At 38.3% G+C, this 26,687-nt stretch overlaps 1 protein-coding gene across 1 annotated transcript in view; it reads left to right on the top strand.

Annotated features, from left to right (window-relative positions):
* The window catches only part of CSMD1 (CUB and Sushi multiple domains 1), a 2,598,423-nt gene that overhangs the window by 2,536,902 nt on the left and 34,834 nt on the right, over positions 1–26,687 (top strand). The window contains exons 58-62 of the mRNA XM_072634370.1: positions 17,794–17,970; positions 18,682–18,861; positions 19,429–19,602; positions 20,148–20,321; positions 21,991–22,064. Of these exons, the coding sequence (XP_072490471.1) occupies positions 17,794–17,970; positions 18,682–18,861; positions 19,429–19,602; positions 20,148–20,321; positions 21,991–22,064 (779 nt within the window). The remainder of the gene's footprint in view (positions 1–17,793; positions 17,971–18,681; positions 18,862–19,428; positions 19,603–20,147; positions 20,322–21,990; positions 22,065–26,687) is intronic.

Raw genomic sequence — 26,687 nt, 5'->3', positions numbered from 1 at the left:
ACGCAAAACATGTTGAAGAGTGAAAAAAAGATCTCATTTTCAAAGAACTGATAAAATGAAAATTTCCCAGTGGAAAGGCCATTTTTATTTTCTGGCTAAAGGATTTTGAAGCCCAGTTTGAACCTTAATGGAGGTGGATATGTGTTGTCAGTTACATAATGATCTGAGGTACCAAAGTATATTATTCATTCTAGTTTAAGAGCATGGGACATCATTTGCTATATTAGGAGATCCCCAAATAATTCAGTTTTGCAAATTTAAAAGTTGGCAAGAATTAAAGCCACTACGAATGAGTGATGTGTTCCCATGGAATCTCATTCCTTTAGGACTGTGATAGAACACTGTGAATGCCAGTCTTATAAAGCATCAATATATTCATTCATTTGAATAAGAGAATTTAATTGCATGTCACTCAGTAATCTGCCTTATGTAGTTCATGCAAAGTACTTTTTAAAAATAGCAAGTAGTTTTGTCCCAAATTGAGAAATTTAGAAGGATACTGTAAAACTTTCAGAAGTCCTCACTAAGAATATTAAGACCACCTTACTGAAGCTTTCTTAACTCCCTCTCTCCACTCCTCAAAATCCCTTATTATTGATACTCTTTGAGTAATGGAACTGTTTCATTGTGTGGAGTGCCTGGAACATAGTAGGTGTTAAATAAATGCCTGCTCCCTTCTATTCCTTCCTTCCTTCTCTTTGTCTGACCATTCCTTCTAAGTCTCTTATTCATTGGATTACCATCCACTTCCCAGTGTCTCTATGTAGCTATATCCCAGTCTCTACCCTGGGTCCTCCTCTCTACTCTCTTTCTTGGTTACCTTATCAGCTACTGTGAGTTTAACTATCACCTCTATGTGGTTAACTTCCAGATCTGTATATCCAATATTAGTTTCTCTTGAGCTCGTCTAAAATTGTCAATTGTCCTTTGAATGTTTCTTGCTGGATGTCCTGTTGTCATCACTGGTTTTCTAGTCATCTGACTTCATAACCTTAGGGTCCCCCCTTGACTCTTCCTTCTCCTTCACTCCTCACCCTTATTGTCCAATAAGTTCCTAATCTTGTTGACTTTACTTCTGCAATATCTCTTATCATTCACACAACTGTCACCCTAATTCAGTTTTCCATCACCTTTTATTTGTGCTATTAGAGTAGTTTTCTGCTGGTTCTTCCTGCCTTCAGTCCTTCCCTTTTCAAATTATTCTTTCATATGACTGCCAAGTTGGTATTCTTAATGGTTTCTAAATATAATATGAAGCACAAGTCTAGTCATTTCATGCCCTTTGCTATGGAATCTCCAGTGGTTCCCAATTGCCATTAGCCTAAAGTACAAATGCCTCTGTTTTGTAGTTGAAGCCATTCATAATTTGGATGCATCCTACCTTTCCAGGCTTATGAGATATCACTCTCATTCACACATGATTTGGTATAGCCAAACTGGCCTCCTTGCTGTTACTTGTTTATAACTTTCCATTCCTTCCATTGCTTTTGCAAAGGCCACCCCTCTAACTGGAAAGCATTATTTTTTTTTCCCACCTTTGCCTCATAGAATCACTCACTTCCTTCAAGATTTAACTGAATTGTCACCTTCTACCTAATTTCCATATGTCTCTTCCTCAGATATTATTACTTTGCTATATGTTACTGAGTCCATTTAGTCCAATGCCCGCATTTTACAGATGAGCAAATTGAGACCAAAAGAGTGTAAATGACTTCTTTAAGGTCATGTGAGGCATTTTGATAGAGCAGAAAGATCACTGGATTTGAAGTCATAAGGTTCATATTTAAATCTATCTACCACTTGACACACATATGACCATAGACATTTTATGTACCTTCTTTAAGCCTCAACTTCTTTACTTGTAAAATAAGGGGATGAGACTGGCCATTAAGATAACTTTCTTCTATAAAATTATGATATTATAATACTATGCCAATCAAAAAAAGTCACAGAATTTGAGAATTTAAGGAACTCAGTGGCCACCCTATGTCATATCAAGTGACCCTGAGCACAAAGTCAAACAGGTAGTGAATGGTAGAACCAGGATTTCATCCCAGGTATTAAGTAATAGAACCAGGATTCAAAAGTCAATTTCTTGAACTCAAAGTCCATTTTGTATTTCTAATACACTCCCTCTCAAGAGGCTTATACTTTAGTAGGGAAAGTAAAATCTATTTATAAATAACTAATAAAAAGTACACAATAAATATTTGTGCAATGAAAAATAATCATAATTAATTAAGGATGGAATGCTTGTTGATAATAGAAATATAAATACCCAAAGTAATACATTTCATAAGAGTTAATAGGTTCATAAGATTTCATGCTGGAAAGAACCTGAAATATAATCTCTTCCATCCCCTCACTTTATAATTTAGGAAACTGATGCTGGGAGAGAAGAAGGGATTTGCCCAAGGCCATATATGCAGTAAGAGTAAAAATTTAAATACAGTTTTTCTGGCTCCAGTTCTCAGTTTTTTCCTTTGAAACCACACTGTTACTATTTTTAGCCCAGGATGGCTTTGCCTACAGTGACTCATGTAGCAGTTGTGCTTTTTGCTGATTATGCCAAGCTAATTTTTTAGAAATCATTACACAAGAGCACCTAGACTAGATGGAGAGTCATTCACAAACAGAGGTAGTCATACGATGTAGACTGACTCAGAAAAGAGCACTGCCCCAGAATCATAGATTAGTGATCATCTAGTCTAACCTTCGCATTTTAAAGATGAGGTATCTGAGGCCCAGATAATTAAAGTGACTTACCCATGGCCACACAGGTCAGAGAATAAGGGTTTAAATCCAGCGCTGAGAGCCAGTGTGTGATTCTATTCTCCCTCACCCAACCCCCAACACACACACACACACACACACACACACACACACACACACACCCACACACACACACACACACACACACCCCACAGTTATATTGTATAATTACCAGGAAAGAGGCAATACTATCACAATATGGCTGTTATGAGAGTTCCCTGAGACAATCAGCATAACTATTATAGAGAAAAGAAACCAAAGTAAGTGCCTTGGCTTGCCTTTAAGAAGCACTTCTTGGCTTGCTTTTAAGAAATACTTAACTACTTCTTTCCTACTAAAATGAAGAATGATGACAAGGGAACATTTTATTATATTGTATCTCAGTAAGCACCCTGACATACACAGAGGCTTGCTATCACAGATTCTTAGATCTGCATTTATAAAAGGAAAGGCAACTTTTGAGGGGTCAACAATCACTTTAATTAGTTCAACCAAATGCTTCCAGACATGCCTTTTTATCTTCTACATTTCCAAAGCTATCAAACCTCCTATCCAATAAACAGATAAAATACAGAGAAATAAAAACCAACAGACAGTGCTCTATTGCCTGAATCAAAGCAATATTGCTATACACTTCACATACATCCCTGAATTGAGACAGCCTTTACACCTGAGCAGTCTCAGGGAAGCTCTGAACATCCGACCACTCAGAGTCTCAGAATCACGACCAGGGAATCACAAGGTCCTTCTCATAAAGTAAAATACTAACCTCCCAGTATATAGATAGATAGATAGATAGATAGATAGATAGATAGATAGATAGATAGATAGATAGATAGATAGATAATGAAGATTTGGCTCCTGATTGACTCAGAGTCAGTAGACATGAAACCTACATGACTCAGCACAGCTGTGAACTGTCAGAGTTCAAAGAGGATTGAATCTTCAGGTACTCACAATTTAGCCTGAGCCTGGAAAACAACTCCAAACAAATCCCACTTTGCATGCTATTACATATATACAATTATGTGTGTGCATGTATATGTATATACAATTGTATGTATGTTCAATGATACTTTTTGCAAGTATCTCCATTATTTGGAGACAAATGATAATAATTCCCATCTTTCCATGCTTTTTTTCTTTGGTTTGTTGAAACATTACTCATGGCTAAGGATGTAAGAGCTATAGTCAGTTTTGCCAAAAAGAAAAAAAAAATGCTGATAGTAACTTTGATCTATTAAAAAAACCAGGTTGGCCATAGCTTCATGTTCTCAACCAAGTTTATGGTCCTGATGCTATAATAACCTCTACCAAGTCTATCAAGAAAAGGAAACCATGATGGAAACTTTAAGAGAATGTACAGTTATTGTTAGAACAAAACAAAGCAAAAAAGCCCACAGTTAATGGGCCACAAGAGAAAAGCTTTTAAAAATGTCCTTTAACATCTGCTAGTTTATGTTTCTAATAAACTTTTTTTCTTCCACTTAAACCATTGTAACTATATGCTTTTTAAAGAGGTAGTCTTTCAGTCATAGGCTCATTATCTTCCTTTTATATCCTTATGTATCTCATGAAATTTTATAAAAATAACTGCATCATTTGACCTTAATTGCATGGGTTAACTATTAATTGCCTAGTCCTGTCTTCTTTCAAGCAAGTCACATATTTGATCAGAAAATGTCTACATTATTGTGACCATTAATATGAGTATTTTAAGATTCTTAAATTACACAAAGAAAGATGCATCTGCCATCATCATAAAATTTGTTATAATGCCATGTAAATATGAACAGGTCTTAGTTTCCTTCTATTTACAGTTGTTGCATATAAACAATTATAGACTGCCACTAAAGATTTCCCTTTTATCATAAAGGGAAAACTCCCATTCCTTTTTAATGATATGTATAACCTTCTTATACTTCCTAGGACCACCATCCCGTGTTCCTTACCACAGTCCATACTTCTTACCTTGCCCAAGTTATAGAAGTTTAGTGTTGGGGCAGTAGTGGTAGTAGACAGAGAAGCTTTATTTGAAGGGGCAAGGAAGGAATAAGAGAAAACATATTGTTACTGCTGTTGTCATGCCCTTTCCTTTTTCAAATTATCCTGGAGCATTTTGTAAGTGGCTTTTATTCATCATTATCATACCCCCACTGCCATCTTATATAGTAATTTACATTCATGTCACCTTGCTTTCGAATATAATGTTCTGGGAGGTTGGGGGGAGGTGTGTTTATATTATATCTTTCTTTTCCACTTACATTTCCTGAATGAATATTTGGGAGAAAGATGTGATGGACCACTCACCAGTTACCTTCTTCTGTCTTGAAAAAGGGAACCAGAGATTTTATCTTGATCTAATATGTTTGAATCAAATGAATATTGATCACAAAGAGTTTCTTTTTTTCCAGGCCTCCTCTATTAGAACAATAGGAAATTCAGAAGAGAATGGAGGATGAAGGACTCTCTAAGAGAGAACAAAGAAGCTTAGTATAGTTTGAAACTGGGGTTAATGCTAGAGAAAAGGAAGAAAAACCAGACAGTTGTCAGGTGGTACAGCAGAAGAGGTTAAAAATCTAGAACAGATTTGTTAAATCTGGGATTTCCCCAGAATGCCAAAGGGGTTCATGATTTTAAAAAAAAAAGGTTAAAAACATCTGTTAATAGATTAATGAATTCCCTCTTCCCCCTTTTGGTGTGGTTTATTCTTTTAAAACAAATACTCTTTCATCTTTAGTATATAGAGACAAAACCTTTAATAAAAAATGTATATTGTATATACAATTTAAAGAGAGTGGAAAACTATAGATGGCAGATGATGCCTATTTACCAGGAAGTAATGAGGTAGGTAGGGAGGAGGAAATGAAGAGGGAATAACAGTCAGGAAATCTGCAAAATACTATGTGGGCAATTCAATTCTTAAGCATATCACTGAGCCGGATCTGGCTTCAACTCTTCAAGATTATTTGCAGTTAAAGTAGTAACTCTTTTCATTTGCAGTCAGCTGACCACTGGCATCTGGCATGACCACACCCTCTTCATCTGCTTTCTTTTGTGAGGGTCTCAGAAGTCTCTGAGTTTCTCTGGTCCTTCCAACTCCTATGATCCTTCAGTTCTTTTCTCTAGCTAGGAAACACTACAGTACTCATCAAATAACTTGCCAATATACACACATATATACACACATCTCTGTTTTTATTCCCCTAAAAATTGTAATTTCCTTGGGTTCAGAGACTGTTTCATTTTTGTTCTAGTGCTTATCAGGGGTGTAGGGTATGTAGGGAGGACCAGGACCTTTGGTGTGATGGCTGCCGAGCCCTTTTCAGGGTTCTGTTCACCTTTGGTATTCACCTATTCTACCTAATTCTCACCTTGGCTCCAAGAAACTTCAGCATGTGCAGTGGCCACACCTGGGTAAACCGTTTCAGCAGACAGGCCAAACCAGATTGAGGGTAAACAAGGCTTCTCAAACCCATTGGCAAGTTAGAGGGGTGGCTACCCCAAGCATGTGAAGACTTCCTCTGGTGCAATAGGCAGATGAGAACAATGTATTCCAACGTCCATGAAGGCAGATGAAATGGGCGATGTAGAGTGCTTAGAGTTTGGTTAGACGCTGAAGATGCCAAAGTCATTCACTGCATCCTGAGCCGTTGCCAGCCATCTTGACTCTGTCCTGCCACTGAACTATGATGACTCTGGAGGAGAGAGTGAGGCTGATGACTTTGTGCAACTCTGCCTCACTTAAATCCAATTTATGCACAAATCGAAAGACATCACCTATACCATTTCACTATTATGCTTCAAAGACCTGTGGCAACTGGTAAGTGATGAAGCAGCAGGTGTGGCTACACTGGGAGCTGTTGTCGCAACCCTGCACACACGTGGCCCATACCATAGGGTTGTTTCTCATTAGAAGCAGCAGTGGGACTCAGCAGCCCCCTGGGTATCTGAACAGCCTTTTAAAGACTGCACTGCTCATCTCCTGGTATGAGGAAGGGGGCTAGAAAAGGTGCTATAAATATTGTCTGCTTACCTAACCCTGGTCTGATTAGGGCAGCAGGTGGCAAATCCCTCTATGTGGTCGAAACACCAAAAAAATGTACTAAATGTACGAAAACATCTGCAAAGATGATTCCACTCACCATCAACAAATGGAACATGTGCACACTAAGAGACAACACAAAATCCAGTAGACCTGAAAGAACTGCTCTTGTTGCCAGAGAACTCAACAAGTATCACATCCAAATAGCAGCCCTAAATGAAGCAAGGTTAGCAAATGAAAGCAAGCTTACTGAAGTTGGAGCTGGATACACCTTTTTCTGGAGTGGGCGCAGTGAGGGGCAATGTGGTGAAGCTGGCGTGGATTTGTCTCTCTCAAGAACTTTGGATTTGACTATACAACATGGGAGACACTGACACAGGATGGCTCAGCATGGTGTGCCCAAATCAGAAAGGGTGCTGTGCTCTATGAGCAAAGCAGAATTGAGAAAGCTCAAAGTAAGTGCAGGATGCACAGATTTGTTATATCCACCCTAAATATTCACACGGACTATCTGTGCCCAACCTGTGGTAGAGCATTTCGAGCTCATATTGGTTTGATCAGCCATAGTCAGACACACTGAAATTTCCAACCAGTGCTTATCACAATGCCCATAAGACCATAGTCACTTAATAAATGCTTCTAAATAGAAGTTTAAGTATGTTAGAATTTTTCTAATCTAATTCCCGTATTTTACAAAGTAATTAACTTGACATAGAGAGGTTAAATTACTTGCCCAAATCTATACAACTTAGTTGGAGAAAGAGCCAGACCTAGAAATTAGAATCTCCTCTCTCTTCATCTGGTGCCATCCATATATATTTTGCGGATTTAGCGTTCTGTTTGATAACAATATTTCTAGAGGGGAAAACCAAAAAAACTTTAACTTGACTTTGTAGACTCATTGCACCTTCAACTAAACTTGCCAATGTTCTGACTTCCCACCTCCATCCCTATTTCTTTCATTATTTTTTTAAAGTTTATTTATTTTTAATTTTCAACATTCATTTCCACAAAATTTTGAGTTCCAAATTTTCTCCCCATCTTTCCCTTCCCCCACTCCAAAACACTGAGCATTCTGATTACCCCTTCCTCTCATCTGCCCTCCCTTCTATCACATCCCTCCCTTCCCTTATCCCCATCTTCTCTCTTTTCTTATAGGGCAAGATAGATTTCTATACCCCATGACCTGTATTTCTTATTTCCCAGGTGTATTCAAAAACAATTCTCAATATTTGTTCCTAAAACTATGAGTTCCAACTCCTCTTCCTTCCTCCCTCCCCACCCATCCCCGCTGAGAAGCCAAGCAATTCAATATAGGCTGTATATGTGTAGTTTTGTAAAAGACTTCCATAATAGTAATGTTGTATAAGACTATATTTCCTTCCATCCTATCCTGCCCCTCATTTATTCTATTCTCTCTTTTGACCTTGTCCCTCCCCAAAAGTGTTTACTTCTAATTACTCCCTCCTCCTATTTGCCTTCCCTTCTATCATCTTCCCACCCCATTTGCCCCCTTATCCCCTATTTTTCTGTAGGGTAAGAGATTTTCATACCAAATTGAGTGTGCATATTATTCCTTCCTTAAGACTAATGTGATGACAGTAAGCTTCACTTTTTCCCTCTCACCTCCCCTCTCTTTTCTTCCATTGAAAAAGCTTTTTCTTGCCTGTTTTATGAGAGATAATTTGCCACATTTCATTTCTCCCTTTCTCCTCCCAATATATTCCTTTCTCACCTCTTAATTTTATTTTTTTAGATATCATGCCTTCCTATTCAACTCACCCTCTCTCTCTCTCTCTCTCTCTCTCTCTAATATATATATATATATATATATACATACATATATATATATATGTGCATAATCCAACTACCCAAAGAGTTACAAATATCATCTTTCCATGTAGGAATGTAAACAGTTTAATTTTCATAAGTCCATTATGATTTCTCTTTCCTTTTTATGCTTCTCTTGACGCTTGCATTTGAAAGTCAGATTTTCTATTCAGCACTGGTCTTTTCATCAAGAATGTTTTAAAGTCCTCTGTTTCATTGAATGATCCTTTCTGCCCTTGACGTGTTATACTCACTTTTGCTGGGTAAGTGATTCTTGGTTTTAATCCTAATTCCTTTGACTTCTGGAATATCACATTCCAAATCTTTCGATCCCTTAATTTAGAAGCTGCTAGATCTTGTGTTTTCCTGATTGTATTTCCACAATACTCAAAATATTTCTTTTTTTTTTATTAATTTTTAACATTTATTTTCAAACAATTTTGGGTTACAAATTTTCTCCCCTTTTATCCCCTCCGCCCACCAAACCCGAGCTTTCTAATTGCCCCTGTGACCTATCTGCTCTCTCCTCTATCCTCCCTCCCTGCTCTTGTCTCCGTCTTCTCTTTTGTCCTGTAGGACCAGATAGCTTTCTTGACCCCTTGACCTGTATTTCTTGTTACCCAGTGGTAAGAACATTACATTTGGTCCTAACACTTTGAGTTCCAACCTCCTTAGCTCCCTCCCTCTCCACCCCTTCCCCTTGAAAGACAGGCAATTCAATATAGGCCATATCTGTTTAGTTTTGCAAATGATTTCCATACTAGTTGTGTTGTATAGGACTAACTATATTTCCCTCCATCCTATCCTGTCCCCCTTTACTTCTATTTTCTTATGGTCCTTTCCCTTCCCATGAGTGTCAACCTCGTATTGCATTCTCCTCCCCATGCCCTCCCCTCCATCCTCCCCCCCACCCTGCTTGTGCCCCTGTCCCCCACTCTCCTGTACTATGAGATAGGTTTTCCTATCAAAATGAGTGTGCATTATATTCTTTCCTTTAGTGAAATGTGATGAGAGTAGACCTCATGTTTTTCTCTTGCCTCCCCTCTTTATCCCACCACTCATAAGTCTTTTGCTTGCCTCTTTTATGAGAGATAATTTGCCCCATATAACTTCTCCCTTTCTCCTCCCAATATTTCTCTCTCACTGCTTGATTTCATTTTTTTTTTTTTAGTATATGATCCCACCCTCTTCAGTTCACTCTGTGCACTCTGTCTCTATGTATGTGTGTGTGTGTGCATGTGTGTGTGTGTGTACTCCCACCCAGTGCCCAGATACTGAAATGTTTCAAGAGTTATAAATATTGTCTTTCCATGTAGGAATGTAAACAGTTCAACTTTAGTAAGTCCCTTATGATTTCTCTTTGCTGTTCACCTTTTCATGGTTCTCTTCATTCTTGTGTTAGAAAGTCAAATTTTCTTTCCAGCTCTGGTCTTTTCATCAGGAAAATTTGAAAGTCTTCTATTTCATTGAAAGACCATTTTTTCTCCTGAAGTATTATACTCAGTTTTGCTGGGTAGGTTATTCTTGGCTTCAGTCCTAGTTCCTTTGACTTCTGGAATATCCTATTCCATTCCCTTCTATCCCTCAATGTAGAGGGTGCCAGATCTTGTGCTATCCTGATTGTATTTCCACAATACTTGAATTGTTTCTTTCTAGCTGCTTGCAATATTTTCTCTTTCACCTGGGAATTCTGGAGTTTGGCCACAATGCTCCTAAGAGTTTCTCTTTTTGGATCTCTTTCATGCGGTGTTTTGCGGATTCCTTGAATATTTATTTTGCCTTCTGGTTCTAGAATCTCAGGGCAGTTTTCCTTGATAATTTCATGGAAGATGATGTCTAGGCTCTTCTTTTGATCATGGTTTTCAGGTAGTCCCAGAATTTTTACATTGTCTCTCCTGATTCTATTTTCCAGGTCAGTTGTTTTTCCAATAAGATATTTCACATTATCTTCCATTTTTCGAATCTGCACGGTATGTTCTGAGATATCTGTCTTTCTCGAAAAGTCCTTAGCGTCCATCTGTACCATTCCAGTTTTGAAAGATCTATTTTCTTCAGTGAGCTTTTGAATCTCCTTTTCCATTTGGTTAATTCTGCTTTTGAAAACATTCTTCTCCTCATTGGCCCCTTGCACCTCCCTTGCCAGCTGAGTTAGGCTAGTTCTCAAGGTGCCAATTTCTTCAAGATTTTTTTGGTTCTCCTTTAGCAGGGAGCTGATCTGCTTTTCATGCTTCTCCCTCATCCCTCTCATTTCCCTTCCCAGTCTTTCCTCCACCTCTCTAACTTGATTTTCAAAATTCCTCTTGAGCTCTTCCATGGCCCGAGCCCATTGGGTGGGCTGGGACACGGAATCCTCGATTTCTGTGTCTTTGCCTGATGGCAAGCATTGTTCCTCCCCATCAGAAAGGAAGGGAGGAAGTGTCTTTTCTCTGATAAAGTACCCTTCAGTAGTTTTATTTCTTTTCCCTTTTCTTGGCATTTTCTCCAACCAGTGGCCTGACCTCTGAATGTTCTCCTCACACCCACCTTGCCTCCTGGTCCTCCCAGCCAGCGTTTGGGGACTGAGATTCAAATGCTGCTTCCCGCCTTAGGATTTTTGGCAGGGACAGGGCTGCTATTCAGTGTGAGAATTAAGTTCAGGTGGTCAGGTGGGGCAGGGCTGCCTTTCAGGCTCAGTTCCCTCAGGGGGTTTATGCACAGACCTTCCACAATGGATCCAGGCTCCCGCCCGCTTGGGGAGCCCCTGTCTGCAGCCACCTCTCAGCTTCTATCTCCCAGGGGGGCCCGAGCCATGGGGGCACCCCACTCCCCTCTCAAACCAACAAAGAGACTCTCTCACCCACCCCCGTCAGTCACCTGTTGGTGGGGGGGCCCGTGCCACCGCTGAAGATCCCGCCTCCGGAGCCCTCTCAGATCTGTGCTTCTCGGAGCCACTGCCACCGCCGCCGCCGCAGGTCCGGGCTGGGCTCCGCGTCTGCAGCTCGACGGACCTTTTGCGAGAGGTTTGCAGGTCCCTCTGTGGGTGGGGAGACCCGCGTGGCCGCTGGAGATCCCGTCCCCGTAGCCCTCTCAGATCTCCTCCCCTCAGTGTCGCGGCCACGGCAGGGCCGCACTCCGCTCCCCGTCCCGGCGCCCAGTCCGCGGCGCGAAGGACCCCCCGCGAGAGGTCCGCAGGTCTCTCCGGAGCAGAAATCTCCATCGCTCCAATACTCCGTGGTCTCTGGGTGCAGAATTCGCCCTGTCTTGGTCCTCTCTAGCTGTTCTGTGGTTTGTGTGTTCGGAGCTATGTGTATGTGCGTCTTTCTACTTCTCCATCTTGGCTCCGCCCCCCAAAATATTTCTTACTAGCTGCTTGCAATATTTTCTCCTTGACCTGGGAACTCTGGAATTTGGCTACAATATTCTGAGGAGTTTTTTTTTTTTTTTTCTGATCTCTTTCAGGAAATGATTGGTGAATTCTTTCAATATTTATTTAGCCTTCTGATTCTAGAATATCAGAGCAATTTCCCTTGATAATTTCATGAAAGATGATGTTTAGGCTCTTTTTTTGATCACAGTTTTCAGGTAGTCCCATAATTTTTAAATTGTCTCCCCTGGATCTATTTTCCAGGTGGGTTGTTTTTCTGGTGAGATATTTCACATTATCTTCATTTTTTTCATTCTTTTGGTTTTGTTTTGTAATTTCTTAGTTTCTCATAGTCAGTTGCTTCCATCTGCTCCATTCTAATTTTTAAACAATTATTTTCTTCAGTGAGCTTTGGAGCCTCCTTTTCCATTTGGCTAATTCTGCTTTTTAAAGCATTCTTCTCCTCATTGTCTTTTTGAACCTCTTTTGCCATTTGTTAGTCTATTTTTATGGGTATTATTTTCTTCAGCATTTTTTTGATCTCCTTTAGCAAGCTGTTGACTTGCTTTTCATGATTTTCTTGCATCGCTCTCGTTTTTCTTCCCAATTTTTCTTCCACCTCTCTGACTTGATTTTCAAAATCCTTTTGAATTCTTCCATGGCCTGAGCCCATTGTATATTTATTTTGGAGATTGTGGATGCAGAAGCTTTGACTTCTAGGTCTTCCTCTGATGGTATACATTGTTCTTCCTCATCTGAAGGGATTGCTGAAAATACCTGTTAATCAAGAAAGTAACCTTCTACAGTCTTATTTTTTCCCCGTTTTTGGGCATTTTCCCAGCCAGTTACTTGATTTTTGAGTCCTTTTTCAAGAGGAGAATATACTGTAGGGACCTGTAAGTTCTCAATTCCTCCAACATGGCACAATCAAGGAAGAAGAGGCCTTCTCACTGGTCTGGGAGCAACCAAAAACTTTCTGCTCAGGATCTGTGAGTAGAATTCCCTCTCCTCAACCACCTCCAGCACCACTGCAGCAGCACTCCTCTTCGCCCCAAGGCTGCCACTTAGGGCTGAGATCCAGATCAGCTGCTCAATTCCCCCAGTGTTTTTAGCCTGAGGGGCTCCTAAAATGGATGTTACCCCTGCAGTGGCTGCTCCTGGTGGGCCCAGACTATGTTCTCTTCTCACTCAGATGAAAGACTTTCTCATTGACCTTTGAAGCTATGTTTGGTGTTTGTAGGTTGAGCAATCTGGGAACCACAGCTGCTGCAGGGGATTCTGTCTGCTGAGGCCTGTTCTGTTCTTTACCCAGCTGTGCTGTGTGGGCAAGGCTCAGCTGCTGTCCCTTCTGAGCCCAGTGCAATAGATATTTCCTGTCAGCCTTCCAGGCTATCTTGTGCTGGAAATTTTCACTGTCATTTTGTGACTTCTGCTGCTCTCGAATTTGTTTAGGGTCCTTTTTTACATGTATTTTATGGACTATGGGGGAGAGCTTTTACAGGTCTGTCCTTCTACTTCACCATCTTGGCTCCGCCCTCCCTCTATCCCTATTTAAAAACTGTCTATGGAACATTCTCCATCCTTAACTTTGCCAGCTGTTCCTCTCTCCCCTCAAGGTTTGGCTCCAGTAGCTTCTTAGCAGAGAACTTTGTCCTGTATTATTCCTGTATTCCTGCCTTTTGTATTTATTTCATCCACATTTTGCATTTACTTATTGGTATACATGTTGTCTCCCCCTGTCCAATAGAATGTAATCTTTTTGAAAGAGGGAACTGTTTAGGTTGGTTTGTGTTTTTTTGTTTCTTTTTTCATCTTTATATCCTCTCCATTTAGTATATAACCAGAGACATAATTGGAGCTTAATAAAAGCTTGTTCAATTAAATTGGTAAATCATATTAAAATCATTGCCCTGGGCATTGAATATTGAGTACTATTGAATGGAGGTCAGAAAGGGAATATAAAGCAGATCATCCTGACAAATTGTTTGGGGATCTTTTTCTTGGACTTTTTTTTCTTTTTAATTGCACTGTCTATTAAAGCTTTTGTGAAAAAGAGTGGGGTGGGGAGTGGGATTTGTATTTACCTGGCTAACACCATATAGAACAAAAAAGAATAAAGGCAGTACTTTAAAGTTCATCTGCAAGGATGAACTGACAGAGCACCCACTGTGATTTTGTCCTAAGAGAAACCAGGGATTTATTTATTAATTTAAAAAATATCACTAATCAGAATACAAAAGCAACACCACCAGTGGCTAACATTTATATAGCACCTACTGTGTGCCAGTCAATGTGCTCAACACTTTACTAATATTATTTTAGAGCCACACAACTCTGGGAAGTAGGTGAGAATAGTTAATAGCTAACATTTGCATAGTATTATGTGCAGCTAGATACTGTAGTGGATAGAGTGCTGGTCCTGTAGTCAGCAAGATCCTCTTCCTGAGTTCAAATCTAGGCTCAGACATTCATTAACTATGTCATCCTGAGCAAGTCACTTAATTTTGTTTGCCTCAGTTCTCTCCTCTAAAATCAACTGGAGAAGGAAATGGCAAACCACTCCAGTATCATTGCCCCCAAAAAAATTCCAAGTAGGATCATGAAGAGTTGGATACAACTCAAAACAAAACAAAAATAAATCCTATGCGCCAGGTACTATGCTTTGCAATTCTTATCTCATTTGATCTTCACAACAATCTTGGGAGAAGGATGCTATTATTATCCCCGCTTTAAATTTGAAGACACTGAGACAGACAGAGTGACTTGTCCAGGATCACAGAGCTAGTAAGTGTCAAGTCTTCCTGACTCAAAATCTAGCATTTTATCCACTGAGCCATCCAACTGCCTCTTTAAATATAATATAAGACAAACACTGAGCTGGGACGCAGAAAACCTGGCATCTATACCTGGCATATGTTATGTCTTTATAGCAGCCAAAACCTTGAAATAGAGAGTCTGTGCTATTTTGGTCCAGCAGAAAGTTTCTGTCTAATCTCTAAATTCTTCTACAGAAGGGTTGAGTGCATCACTGTAAATAGTTGTAACAATTTCATTGTTGGTGATGCCATCAAAGTACATTTGTTTCATTATACACAAAATAGGCTATGCTTTTAAAAAATCCAACATGCAAAATGGGTTCAAAACTAAGATACAATTGTTCACATTCTTTTAAGAAAAGCAAAGCAAAACAAAAGATTTGGGAAGGTAAGGGAATGGAAAGAACACTACATTTGGAGTCCCAGGAATGAGTAGGAATCCTGTCTCTTCTGCACACTGCCTATGTGAAAATGGACAAGTAGCTTAACTTGGCACTCCTCCTCTTGTCTCCATCTTGAAGGAACATGCACATACCTTCCACACTGATGCCTGTTACTCTCCTTAACAAAGTTTAGCTCAGGTGCCATCACCTACAGAAAGCATTTCTTGATCCCTTCCTCAGATTATATTATTATTTGCTTATCCACACATATATAAAATAGAATATAAACATCTTGAGGAAATGGACTATTTCATTGTGTAAAAGGGCAAGGTAGATAGAGGACAGTGACTGGAATCAGATAGACCTGATTTCAAATCCAACCTCAAATATTATTAGCTATATGAACCTGGGCAAATCTCACACACACGCATAACCAACCCCATCTCAGTTTCCTCAACTATAATGAGGAATATAGCAGCACCTACCCCCAGGGTTTTTGTGAGGATCAAATGAGATAATATTTGTAACAAGCACTTACTACTATATGCCTGGCACATAGTAGATGTTAAGCAAATGCTCTATTCTCTTTCCCTTCTACCTTCACATCCCCATTGTCTAGTATAGTTCTTATATGTAATAGGCAGTTAATGGTCAATTAAATTGACTTCTCTGGATCTTAATTTCCTAATGTATAAGATAAAAGGGTGAACTAGATCAGGGGTAGGGAACCTGCAGCCTCAAGGCCACATATGGCCCTCTAGGTCCTCAAGTGTGGTCCTTTGAATCTAAATTTTGCAGAGCAAATCCCCTTATAAGGCCACATGTGGCCTCAAGGCTGCAGGTTCCCCACCCCTGAACTAGATAATCTCTAAGGTCTCTTCCAGTTCTAAATTTTATGGTTTTAAGTTTCCTATAAATAGCAAATAAGGTAGCTAGGTGATGCAGTGAATTGAGTGCAGGAAATCTGAAGTCAGATTTCTGAAATCAGAAAGACATCTTTCTGAGTTCAAATCTGACCTCAGACACTAACTGTGTAACCCTGAGTAAGTCACTTAACACTTTTTGCCTCAATTTTCTCATCTGTGAAATGACCTGAAGAAGGAAGTGGCACACCACTCCAGTATCTTTGACAAGAAAACCCCAAATGGGATCATATAGAGTCAGACATGACTGAAACTGAACAATAACAAATAAATAGCAAATATCCCTGATACTTTTAAAATGTGGTCTACTTGATACCAGGTTTTCAGAAATCCATTTCCTTCATTAAGATAATTAAACCTTTGCTAATAGTAACAGAAGAATGTAAGCCCCTTGAGGGACTGCTTAAATTTTTTTCTTCATATCACAGTTGGTTTACACAGTGACTGGCACATAATAAAAGCTTAATGTATCTTTGTTGTATTGAATTGTACTCAGTAGGAATGTGAGGCAATTTCTCAGCCTGAGTTCCTGGAGAACCCAAGGAGAATTTCACCTCCTAGCTGAATCTACTAAATAGAGGTCAAATAACTTTGAGTTACTAAACTGAAAAAAAAATTAATAATGTGCTTGAGAAGATTACTCAACATTAGCAACTTCAACTTCCTAGGGGACAGATTGGATTTTCGTAACCTTTCAGATCCCCTTAGCAGTATTCTGTGGCAATTTAGGATAACGAAATTAACATCTTTCACAGGAGGGATGAAGGAAGGGGAAATCAAACATGGCTTAAAGGGGAGTTTGGAGGAGAATAATGGCCATTCAGCTGATTGCTGTTATTACTGTTTAGTCATTTTTCAGTCATGTCCAACTCTTTATGACTCTTTTGAGGTTTTGGCAAAGATATTGGAGTGGTTTGGAATTTTCTTCTCCAGGTGATAGGAGTTATTATTGGGGCAGAAAAAGTTTTATTGTTCAAGAGTAGTAAAAAGGAGCAGAAATTTTTAACAACTGTTAAATATTAACTTGTTAAATTCTCTATTTGCTCTAAAGCAGAAGGGTTAAAGTAAGCATTTAAAAAAAGCTGCAGGTTATCTCTAATCCAAGGATAGCAAATAATATGAAACCAAAAAATCTGTTTACATTTACATCCTTACATTTGTTATATTTTACTTTTACTCAATAGAATTACAGATTGTAGCTGGAAGGACCCTAAGGGGCCATGTAATCCAGCTCCCTGATTTTACAGATGAGGAAATTGGGGCCCACAGTTTTAAGGGATTTGCCTAAATTCACAAAGGTAGGTAATGTGTGTTAGTATAGGATTTGAACCTAGGTACTGTAACTCCAAATTCAGTGTTCTTCCTACTGTAGTAATAAAGTTACCTTTAATACATAAAATAATTGTCTTATAATCTTTCATTTTAATCTCAAAAAAGTACATTTTCCCTTTCCTATATTTAAATTTTCTTTTAGAAATGCAGTTCAGGAACTGTAATATGAAAACCCCTAGTTTCCACATTTGCAACTCCTTAATGAAGATGAGGCTCTAATCCTTACATACATCTCAGGTCCACATTATAATCATGCTGCTGGGGATTTGAGGCTAAAAACATGGTCTATTAAAGTCCCAGTTGTCAGTAATACGTTCACTAATTTTGAGTGTCTTGTTTTCCCTGATAGCTGTGTCTTGTGGAAATCCTGGTACCCCTGCCAATGGCATGATACTAAACAGTGATGGGATACTCTTCTCCAGCTCAGTGATCTATGCCTGTTGGGAAGGTTACAAGACTTCAGGGCTGACAACTCGCCATTGCACTGCCAATGGGACTTGGACTGGCACTGCTCCTGACTGTACAGGTGAGGCCCTTTCTTATGCAGCAGTTTTAAGAATATTATGATGAATTTTAATAAATGGCTATAGACTTTCACAGAATTTCCTTTGTTATTTGATTTCTTAAGTAGAAGAGTGGAAGAGAGGAGAAAAAACTTATTTTTTAATTCAAAAACTCTTATTTATTAACCAGTTTAAGATCTTACATCTTTTTAAATAAATTTTTTAAAAATTTTAAGTGCATCCCCAAAGTTAGTTTTTGTGGTGAGCCAGTTATTGAGAAAATGATATTAATTAGCTGAATGCCCCAGATTCCTGCTTATACAGGCAGCTTACTTCTTCATGGAGCAAAACATTCTGAATTGTGGCCACAGCCTGTGGCAGCTATCACTTCAATCAGCTACTGTATGTGGGCGTGGTACTTCTTACTACAGGGACAAGACAAGGACATGGATCCAGGCTTAAAGTACAGTCTGTTACCAATAGTGAAGAAGCTCTCAAAGTATAGGCCTACTCCTAACTCTCAAACCTATCTATATCTATATCTGTATTTATATCTGTATCTATATCCATAAACACAAATATACACATGCACAAATATGTGTGTATATGTTACTATGTTTTCCCACTCTTTGTGACACTTCTAAGGAAATATTCTGAAAATAGACCATATTTATTTAATAAAAGTTTCAGATATTTTTGGTTTACAGAAAGTTTCTCTTGGTATCCCTTTATAGTTATAAGTTGTGGAGATCCAGGTACCTTGGCAAATGGCATTCAATTTGGAAATGACTTTACTTTTAATAAAACTGTGAGCTATCAGTGTAATCCAGGATATCTGATGGAACCTGCTAGTGCTTCCACAATTCGATGCACAAAAGAGAGCACTTGGAATCAGAGTAAACCTGTCTGCAAAGGTCTGTATTTTTTTTAACTTTTATAAATGTACAAATAATTGCTCACAATGCAACTGTCATTATTATTTATAGTGTGTTACTGATAAAGCTATAACAGTGACAGTTTGTGTCTTTAGCTATGTCTATCCAATTATTTGTTTTTACAAAGAATAAATCAGTCAGATAGAGGTACACAGCGATAGCGTGGCAAAAGCAGATGCTATTGATGAAACTTGCAATAGAAACAAAAGCCTTCCTTACCCACAATCTTTGAAATCCTTCTGGCTTTTTGCTTAGAAATTCGATCTCAAAGTCCTCTCTGCTAGGGGAAGATATGGTCTTCCAAGAGAGGTATATGTGTGTGTGGGGGGGGGGGGGGGGGTGCCATGTGCTTGTGTAATGGGGATTTTTCCAAATGTAGGTAATAGGGCATCCCTCTCTTAAAAGTGACACACTTCCTTAGTTGCTATCGTTAAAAGATATTCATTAAGTGCCACATGAGTTTGAATTAGAATGTGAAATAATTGGAGTGTTTTATATGTGACAGAGCCTCTGTAACACTGACAGTTATTTGTCTTCTTGAAATAGCTGTCATGTGTGGTCAACCCCCTCAAGTCCAATATGGAAAAGTGGAGGGAACGGATTACCGCTGGGGGGCCAGCATAAGCTATAGCTGTGCTGAGGGCTATCAGCTTTCCAATTCAGCAATCCTTTCCTGTGAAGGACGGGGAGTGTGGAGAGGTGATGTTCCACAGTGTCTGCGTAAGTTATTTAGTGAAGCACATCTTAATTTTACCCAGTGTCTTCTGCATGAAACTATTAATCTATACCATACTACAAATATATGCCTCCCAAGTCCTTCCATCATGTCCCTGTATTAGAGACACTTCTCTCACAGGTGCAGGATTCAGTACTCTGTTGCTTGAGTACTAATTCAGTGCCCTTTTGCAAATGGTAGGAGAATATTAGATATTTACAAATGGGGTGTGGGAGATCCTTTAATTAGGACATAAATGACACCTTCTATAGCCTTTTGTGAAAAGTAGGAACATGTAAAGTTTACAGTAAATTTTGTGAACTATATTTAACTGACCTAAAGCAAATTAGGCAGTCTAACATTAAGCTATGGTTTCTAATGTTAGTGTTCTTTTGGTCCCATTCTCGTCTGTTAGGGTTAAATGGACTATAGACTGATGTTTGTAGATTAATGATCAACATTAAACTACAAATTAACTTGCTTAAATTGTGTTTGAATTCCTGAAGAGCTTTCCTCACTTACCTGGTTATTATTGTTTTTTGTCCACTAGCTGTATTCTGTGGTGATCCTGGCACTCCTGCTGAGGGGTGGATTAGCGGAAAAAGCTTCATCTACAGATCTGAAGTCTCCTTCCACTGCAAATCTCCTTTTATATTGATAGGCTCCTCAAGAAGAATCTGCCAAGCAGATGGCACTTGGAGTGGAATACAGCCCACTTGTATTGGTAATAATGAATTATTATGTTATTTTGTGACAAAGAAATGTCATATACCATATCAGATTGTAAAAAAAAAAAAAGTGTAGTCCTTAGTTATATTGTATTATAGTTCCTTGGTCTCATGGGTGGTTTTTTCTGGCATCAAGCTACTAGTGTCAGGATACTATACTATTTTGATTAAGGTTATGACTATGGTAAGCCAGGTTGGGGAACATAAGGACCCACTGATTATTTTGCTGCATTGTCCTCACTTTTGAGGTCCTTCCTCTTCCCGTCCCCTCTTTATTGCTCATAGTCTAGACTATGGAGCACCCTGAGAAAGGAATGAAAGAATCAGAATGTTTCTCTTCTCAGCCATTTTTATCTTCCCCTACCTCATGCTTCTCAAGTACTTGCTCACCTGTCCTCCATACTACTACACATACTACCACATACACATACATACTACTACATAGAGTGATGCTAATAATTACAACTTTTGGATGTATTTAAGCAAATTATCTTTGCTTTTGTAGTAAGTGAAGATTCCCATATCCTTTGATTTGTTAGTCCATTTATATATTTGATTCTTAGGTATTTTTATTACCACTAGTAAATGACAACATGTACTTCTCTAGTAAGCACTTACAGATCTTGGATATTATCAGTCATTGAAGAGTATCACTTTTATTAAAATAATAATAATTTTTTCTGCAGCAGAAGTAACCTTATTGAAGATCTAGCTTTTCTAAAGTTAGAGGCATTTGCTATCACTTGGTTTTAATTGGTGCTATATGTTGGGGCTAACTTTGTTTTTCCCCAAGAATTTAGTTGCTGCTTTCTTTCAAAGACTTTTTCTCTTCCATTTTCCCAGTAGCACCTGTAGAGTCTAAGTAATGATGAAGCTGAAAGGCCTTTTCATTGCTCAGGTTCTACATTTGGGTAGCACTTGTTGGGTTTCCATCTGCTTCAGGCCTGAAACCTTTAATATTTTCCTTGTTGTCATTTATGGAGTCTTGAGGAAGAATGAGGAGGAAAACAAATGTTATTCAAATTATAATCAGGGTCTATATAAAGGGATCCATAATTCAGGCCTACAAAATATAGCATCAGAGTAATTAGTTTTACAAATTACTAAAATGTTCATAGGGATTATCTATACATGAAGGTTTCCCATTATAGAGGGTTAATGGGAGTATGTGGGTATATGCACCATTGTGGTAAATAACAATATTGGTGAGATCATGGCTCCATTAAAATATTGAATAAAATATAATAATATTAATGTTTTAAGAATCACTAAGTTATGGCTCAGCATAGAAAGAATGAACAGAGTGAGGTTAGAACACCCCTTCCTTATATTTCCTCAGTGGTTTTCATACTGCTTTCTACTAACATATAATTCTTCCCCTCAAAGCCATATGAGTAATTCAAGTAACTCTTCAATGCAGACAACCAATTTACAGTCTGAAAAAATTGTATTAAGAAATGAGAGAAATTTAAAGAAAGGGCAAACATAGTTTTGCTTTAATTTTACTTGAATTAATTTTTTTCTCTCATGAAAAGTACTTTTCAGTAAGAAATAATTATATTATACACGGGCAAAGTAGTATTTCTTAAAACTTATAAAGCAGTTTTATAAAAGAGAATTACTTTTCACATCTAATAACTATTTGATGTCAACTCTGAATTTCAGATCCAGCTCACAATACCTGTACAGATCCCGGTACACCCCATTTTGGAATGCAGAACAGCTCAAGAGGTTATGAGGTATGTACATATATGTATTTTATTTTAGTTTGCTCCAATTTAAGAATGACTTAGTAGTCAAAATATACTTAATCAGGCCAATTGAATCAGCATTTTTAAGTACCTACTATGGGCTAGAGACTATGCTAAGGATATAAAGAACAAAATAAAACATCCCCCATCCTCAAAGAAATTGTATTCTGATGAAGAGAAATAACATATATACAGATAAATATCAAACGCATACAAGGCTTTTGGGAAGGGGGAGTTAGGACACTAATTACTGAGAGTAACGGGAAAAATCTTGTGTGAGAACTGGCACTTGAGCTAGTTTCTTGAAAGACCCAAGGATTTCAAGAATCAGATTTGAATAAAGAGGGCATTTCAATTGGAGGGGACAGTCTGTGCAAAGGTATGAAAGTAAGACATAAAATGTCATTCCTGAGAAAACGTATGTAGACTCGTTTGGTGGAAACTCCAGGTATATAAATAGGACTTGATCATTAATATGAATTTGTCAGTTATGTGTAGGATACATTGGAAAGAGAAAAGATTAGAAACAAGGAAACCAATGTACAAGATGTTGCAACGGACATTTTGAGGGCCAATGAGGTACTGAACCAGGTGAGTGGTAATTTCAATGCAAAGGAGGAAACAAATGTGAGAGAAGTAATTTAGTAACATTGATTAGGTTTAGCAGTTTACTGAATCTGGGGCCAAAGAGAGGGAAGAGCTTAAGTGACCCCAAAGTTGTGAGTGTAGGTGACTAAAAATGGTGGTAGCCTCAAAAGAGTAAAGTTTGGGAAAAGAATACTAAATTCTTGAGACATGTTTCATGTGAGATTCTTAGGGCACATTCAAGTAGAGATATTCAATAGACAGTAATGTGATTGATATAGATGAAGCTCAAGACACAGGTAAAGTTTAGGTGTGTAGATATGGAACTTATCTGCACAGAGATGGTAATTTAATGTCCATTGATGGAGTAGGGGAAATAGATATGCAGATAGAAACAGGAGAAGAGAGGAGAAAGGGAGTTGAAAGTAAGAGAAGGTAGAGAAGAGGAAAAGAAAGGACAGGACTGGAGGGACTTAGGAAACAATGACTATTATCCTTAAAAGGAGATAAGGAAGGAACAGCTATCCAGGTAAGGCATGAATTGAGTGGGAATAGTATCGTAAATGAGAAAGTGAAGTGGAGGACAAGAAAAGAGAGTATCAACAGTTCAAGCATGTGGACCCTGGCTATCAAAGTTCCAAAAGTTATTTTTTTTTCCTTCTCCAAACTCTTACCTATTAGGGACTGGATGAAGTCCAATAAAGGCAAGAGTCTACTACAGGCAGTAGCAGGTACAGGATAAGCAATACTGAAGATGGAAGTCAGGGAAATTAGCTGGAATCCTGGCTCTGACATTTGCCACCTGGGAGATCCAAAGCCCATAGTGAACTTTGGTCTGAGTGGAGTTGAATTTAGATGAGAATGCATATAGAGGAACTATTTCACTATAGCATCAAAACTATTAAATGGAAGAAAGTGAAGCCAGAGCCTGAGGAAGGACTAGAAAAGCAGAGAGGAAAAAGTAATTAGAGGTCACTATTGGAACACAAGGCAGAAGGAGAGATGAAAGGGTAGAAGTTTGTATTGAGATATATTTATATCTGTACTCACTCCCTCCACACACACACACACACACACACACACACACGTGTATATATGTGTGTGTGAATGTAAATGTGCACACATGTGTGTTGTTCCCTATGGTTTCCCATTTGTTTGCAAGATGGCTATTTGAAACTCAATGCATTTTCCCTTAGAAAATTCAATTAGATCTTCAACTTATAAAGTACAAGAAAGTATATCATTTCCTCTATATTCCTGATATCAAGCACAGGGTCTTGCACATAAGTGTTTAATAAATGTGAATAGAATTGACTACATGGTTGTTAGGTTTACAAGCCAATCTACAAAAGCTTATTCATCTCAATTATCAACTGATCATAGAGTAATATGTGCTATTTATGTACCTAAAACTTAGTACCATGCAATTCATATAATAGAACCTGACGATTATGTATAAGTATGGGAAAATATATTCAGATTTTTCTTAGAATTCCAGGAACATGTATTGCCCCCACTGGAGTAGCATCAAGCACTCTTGTATCATCACACTTAACCTTTTAGACAGCTCCACAGAGAGAAAGACAAACACCTAACTAGCTAAAATATTTATTAAGCACTTACTATGTCAGGCATTGTGTTAAGTGCTGGGAATACGTATAAAAGTCAACAATAGTCCCTGTCCTCAAGGAGCTTACATTCTAATGGAGGAAAACAACATATAGAAGAATTCCAGAAAAGGGTGTAGAGACAGGGAAGGGGGAAAGAGTACCAAGTCAGAGTCCTGACAAGGAGACTATAGGAAGTGGTTTTAGTGTATTGGTTCCTGGCTAGAAAAAAAAAAAAAAGATTCACCTATCAGTTCAGGGCATATCCAGGAGCAGAACCTTACTTTTTTTTTTTTTTTTTAAATTTTATTTTTTTTAATGTTTAACAATCACTGCCATACAATTGAGATTTTTATCCCTTCCACCTACCCCCCACTACCCCCCTCCCTCCCCACGACTGCATACAATTCTGTATAGATTCTACATATACTTTCCTATTGAGTATATTTTCACTATAGTCATGCTATGTAGTCAGACTAAAATAAATGAAAGAAATCGTATAACAAATCAGAACATGATACACAAACACATACACATACACAAACATGATCTGCTACATTTTGTGAGTGACTTCCATATTTCTTTCTCTGAGTGTGGAAGGCATTTTGCCTTGAGAACCACCTTTGGGATTTTTTTTTTTTTTTATAAGAAGTTTTTGCGTTATTACAAAATTCCAAGTCTACCAGAAAAAACTCTCACACACTGTGGTCGTTGCTGTGCACAAAGTTCTCCTGGTTCTGCTCCTTTCACTCAGCATCAGGTCATATAAGTCCTTCCAGGCCTCTCTGAAGTCTTCTTGTTCATCATTTCTTATGGCACAATAGTACTCCATTACATTCATATACCATAATTTATTCAGCCATTCCCCAATTGATGGACATCCCCTTGACTTCCAGTTTTTGGCAACTACATAGAGTGCTGCTATAAATATTTTTGTACATGTGGGACCCTTTCCCATTTTTATGATCTCTTGGGGATACAGTCCTAGTAGCGATATTGCTGGGTCAAAGGGTATGCACATTTTTGTAGCCCTTTGGGCATAGTTCCAAATTGCTCTCCAGAATGGTTGGATGCGCTCGCAGCTCCACCAACAATGAATTAGTGTTCCAACTCTCCCACATCCTCTCCAGCATTTATCATTTTCTTGTTCTGTCATGTTTGCCAATCTTATAGGTGTGATGTGGTACCTCAGAGTTGTTTTGATTTGCATCTCTCTAATCAATAGTGATTTAGAGCATTTTTTCATATGATTATAGATAGCTTTAATTTCTTCCTCTGAAAATTGCCTGTTCATATCCTTTGACCATTTATCAATTGGGGAGAACCTTACTTTCTAGTGGGGTGAACATGAGTGGACAGTGAGACCACAGTTAGCAGATCATTGGAAGTGGTACGTTGGCGTGGTTCCCAGCTAGGTAAGGCAGAAAGTTTGCTTGTCAGAGCCAAGAAATATTTAAGGTAAAAAGAATTAGAGATTTTCACTAATTATGGGGAAAGACTTTTATATTGTCTTTATTAACTATTCCGGGAATATTACCATTTTCATTGTATAGACAATGAAGCTGCAGCTCAGAAATGTTCAATGACTTGCCCGGGGTCGTGCAGCAAGAATGTCAAAATCAGACCTTGAACCCATATCTTTCCTGACTCCAAATTCAGTACTCTTGCCATTATAGTACTTTCCTTAGTGGTTATGAGGTACCATGGCTTAGGCAGCAGGGAAGTATTATGTGAGAAACTTTCATGTAAGAAGTAGAAAAGAGACTGAAGGGAAAGGAAAGGTGGAGAAGTTGATTCTAAGATAAAAGGAAGAAAGTAGGCTGAGGGAAAAATAGAAGTAATGGAAGGAGGCCTTAGGGATTCAACAGTAAATAAGCATGGGCTTCCTGGTCAGATGGACTTTTCAGCTACCCACTTTGCTTTCATAAGAAATAATATTTCTTTCTTTGCTTTTTCATTATTATTATATATTAATTACCCGTGCTTGTTAAAGATAGCAAACATAATTAATGTATTAATTAGTGGCTAAAACCTGCTTACCATTGGGACCACATTCAGATGAATATTTCCTCTCAAAGAAGGAAGTTTCCCTATAGAGCCACTGACATTGTGGGAATTCCATTTAACCTCTTTGTGTCTGATTTTAGAAACAAATCTGGGGTGAAATCATACGGTCTTATTGAAAATGCCCACTGAATATAGTTGCTGCTAGAAGTGTTTTTTTCAAAAGGTTATCAGATCATCATTTTTTTCATTATTTCTTCCATAATCTGTTGCTTGTAATAGTAAAATATGTCAATCATATATGGCATTATGTTTTTTGTAAAACAGTATAGGAAAAAGAATAACCAATAATCAGAGTAAGTAAAGAAGAAATAACAATGACTGATTTTATTTATATAATCTTAGGGTCATAAAT

Source organism: Notamacropus eugenii, chromosome 1 (assembly GCF_028372415.1).
Source record: "Notamacropus eugenii isolate mMacEug1 chromosome 1, mMacEug1.pri_v2, whole genome shotgun sequence".
Classification (NCBI taxonomy): Eukaryota; Metazoa; Chordata; class Mammalia; order Diprotodontia; family Macropodidae; genus Notamacropus; species Notamacropus eugenii.
Note: the sequence above shows the minus strand (reverse complement) of the source record. Positions and strands in the feature narration are given on the sequence as shown.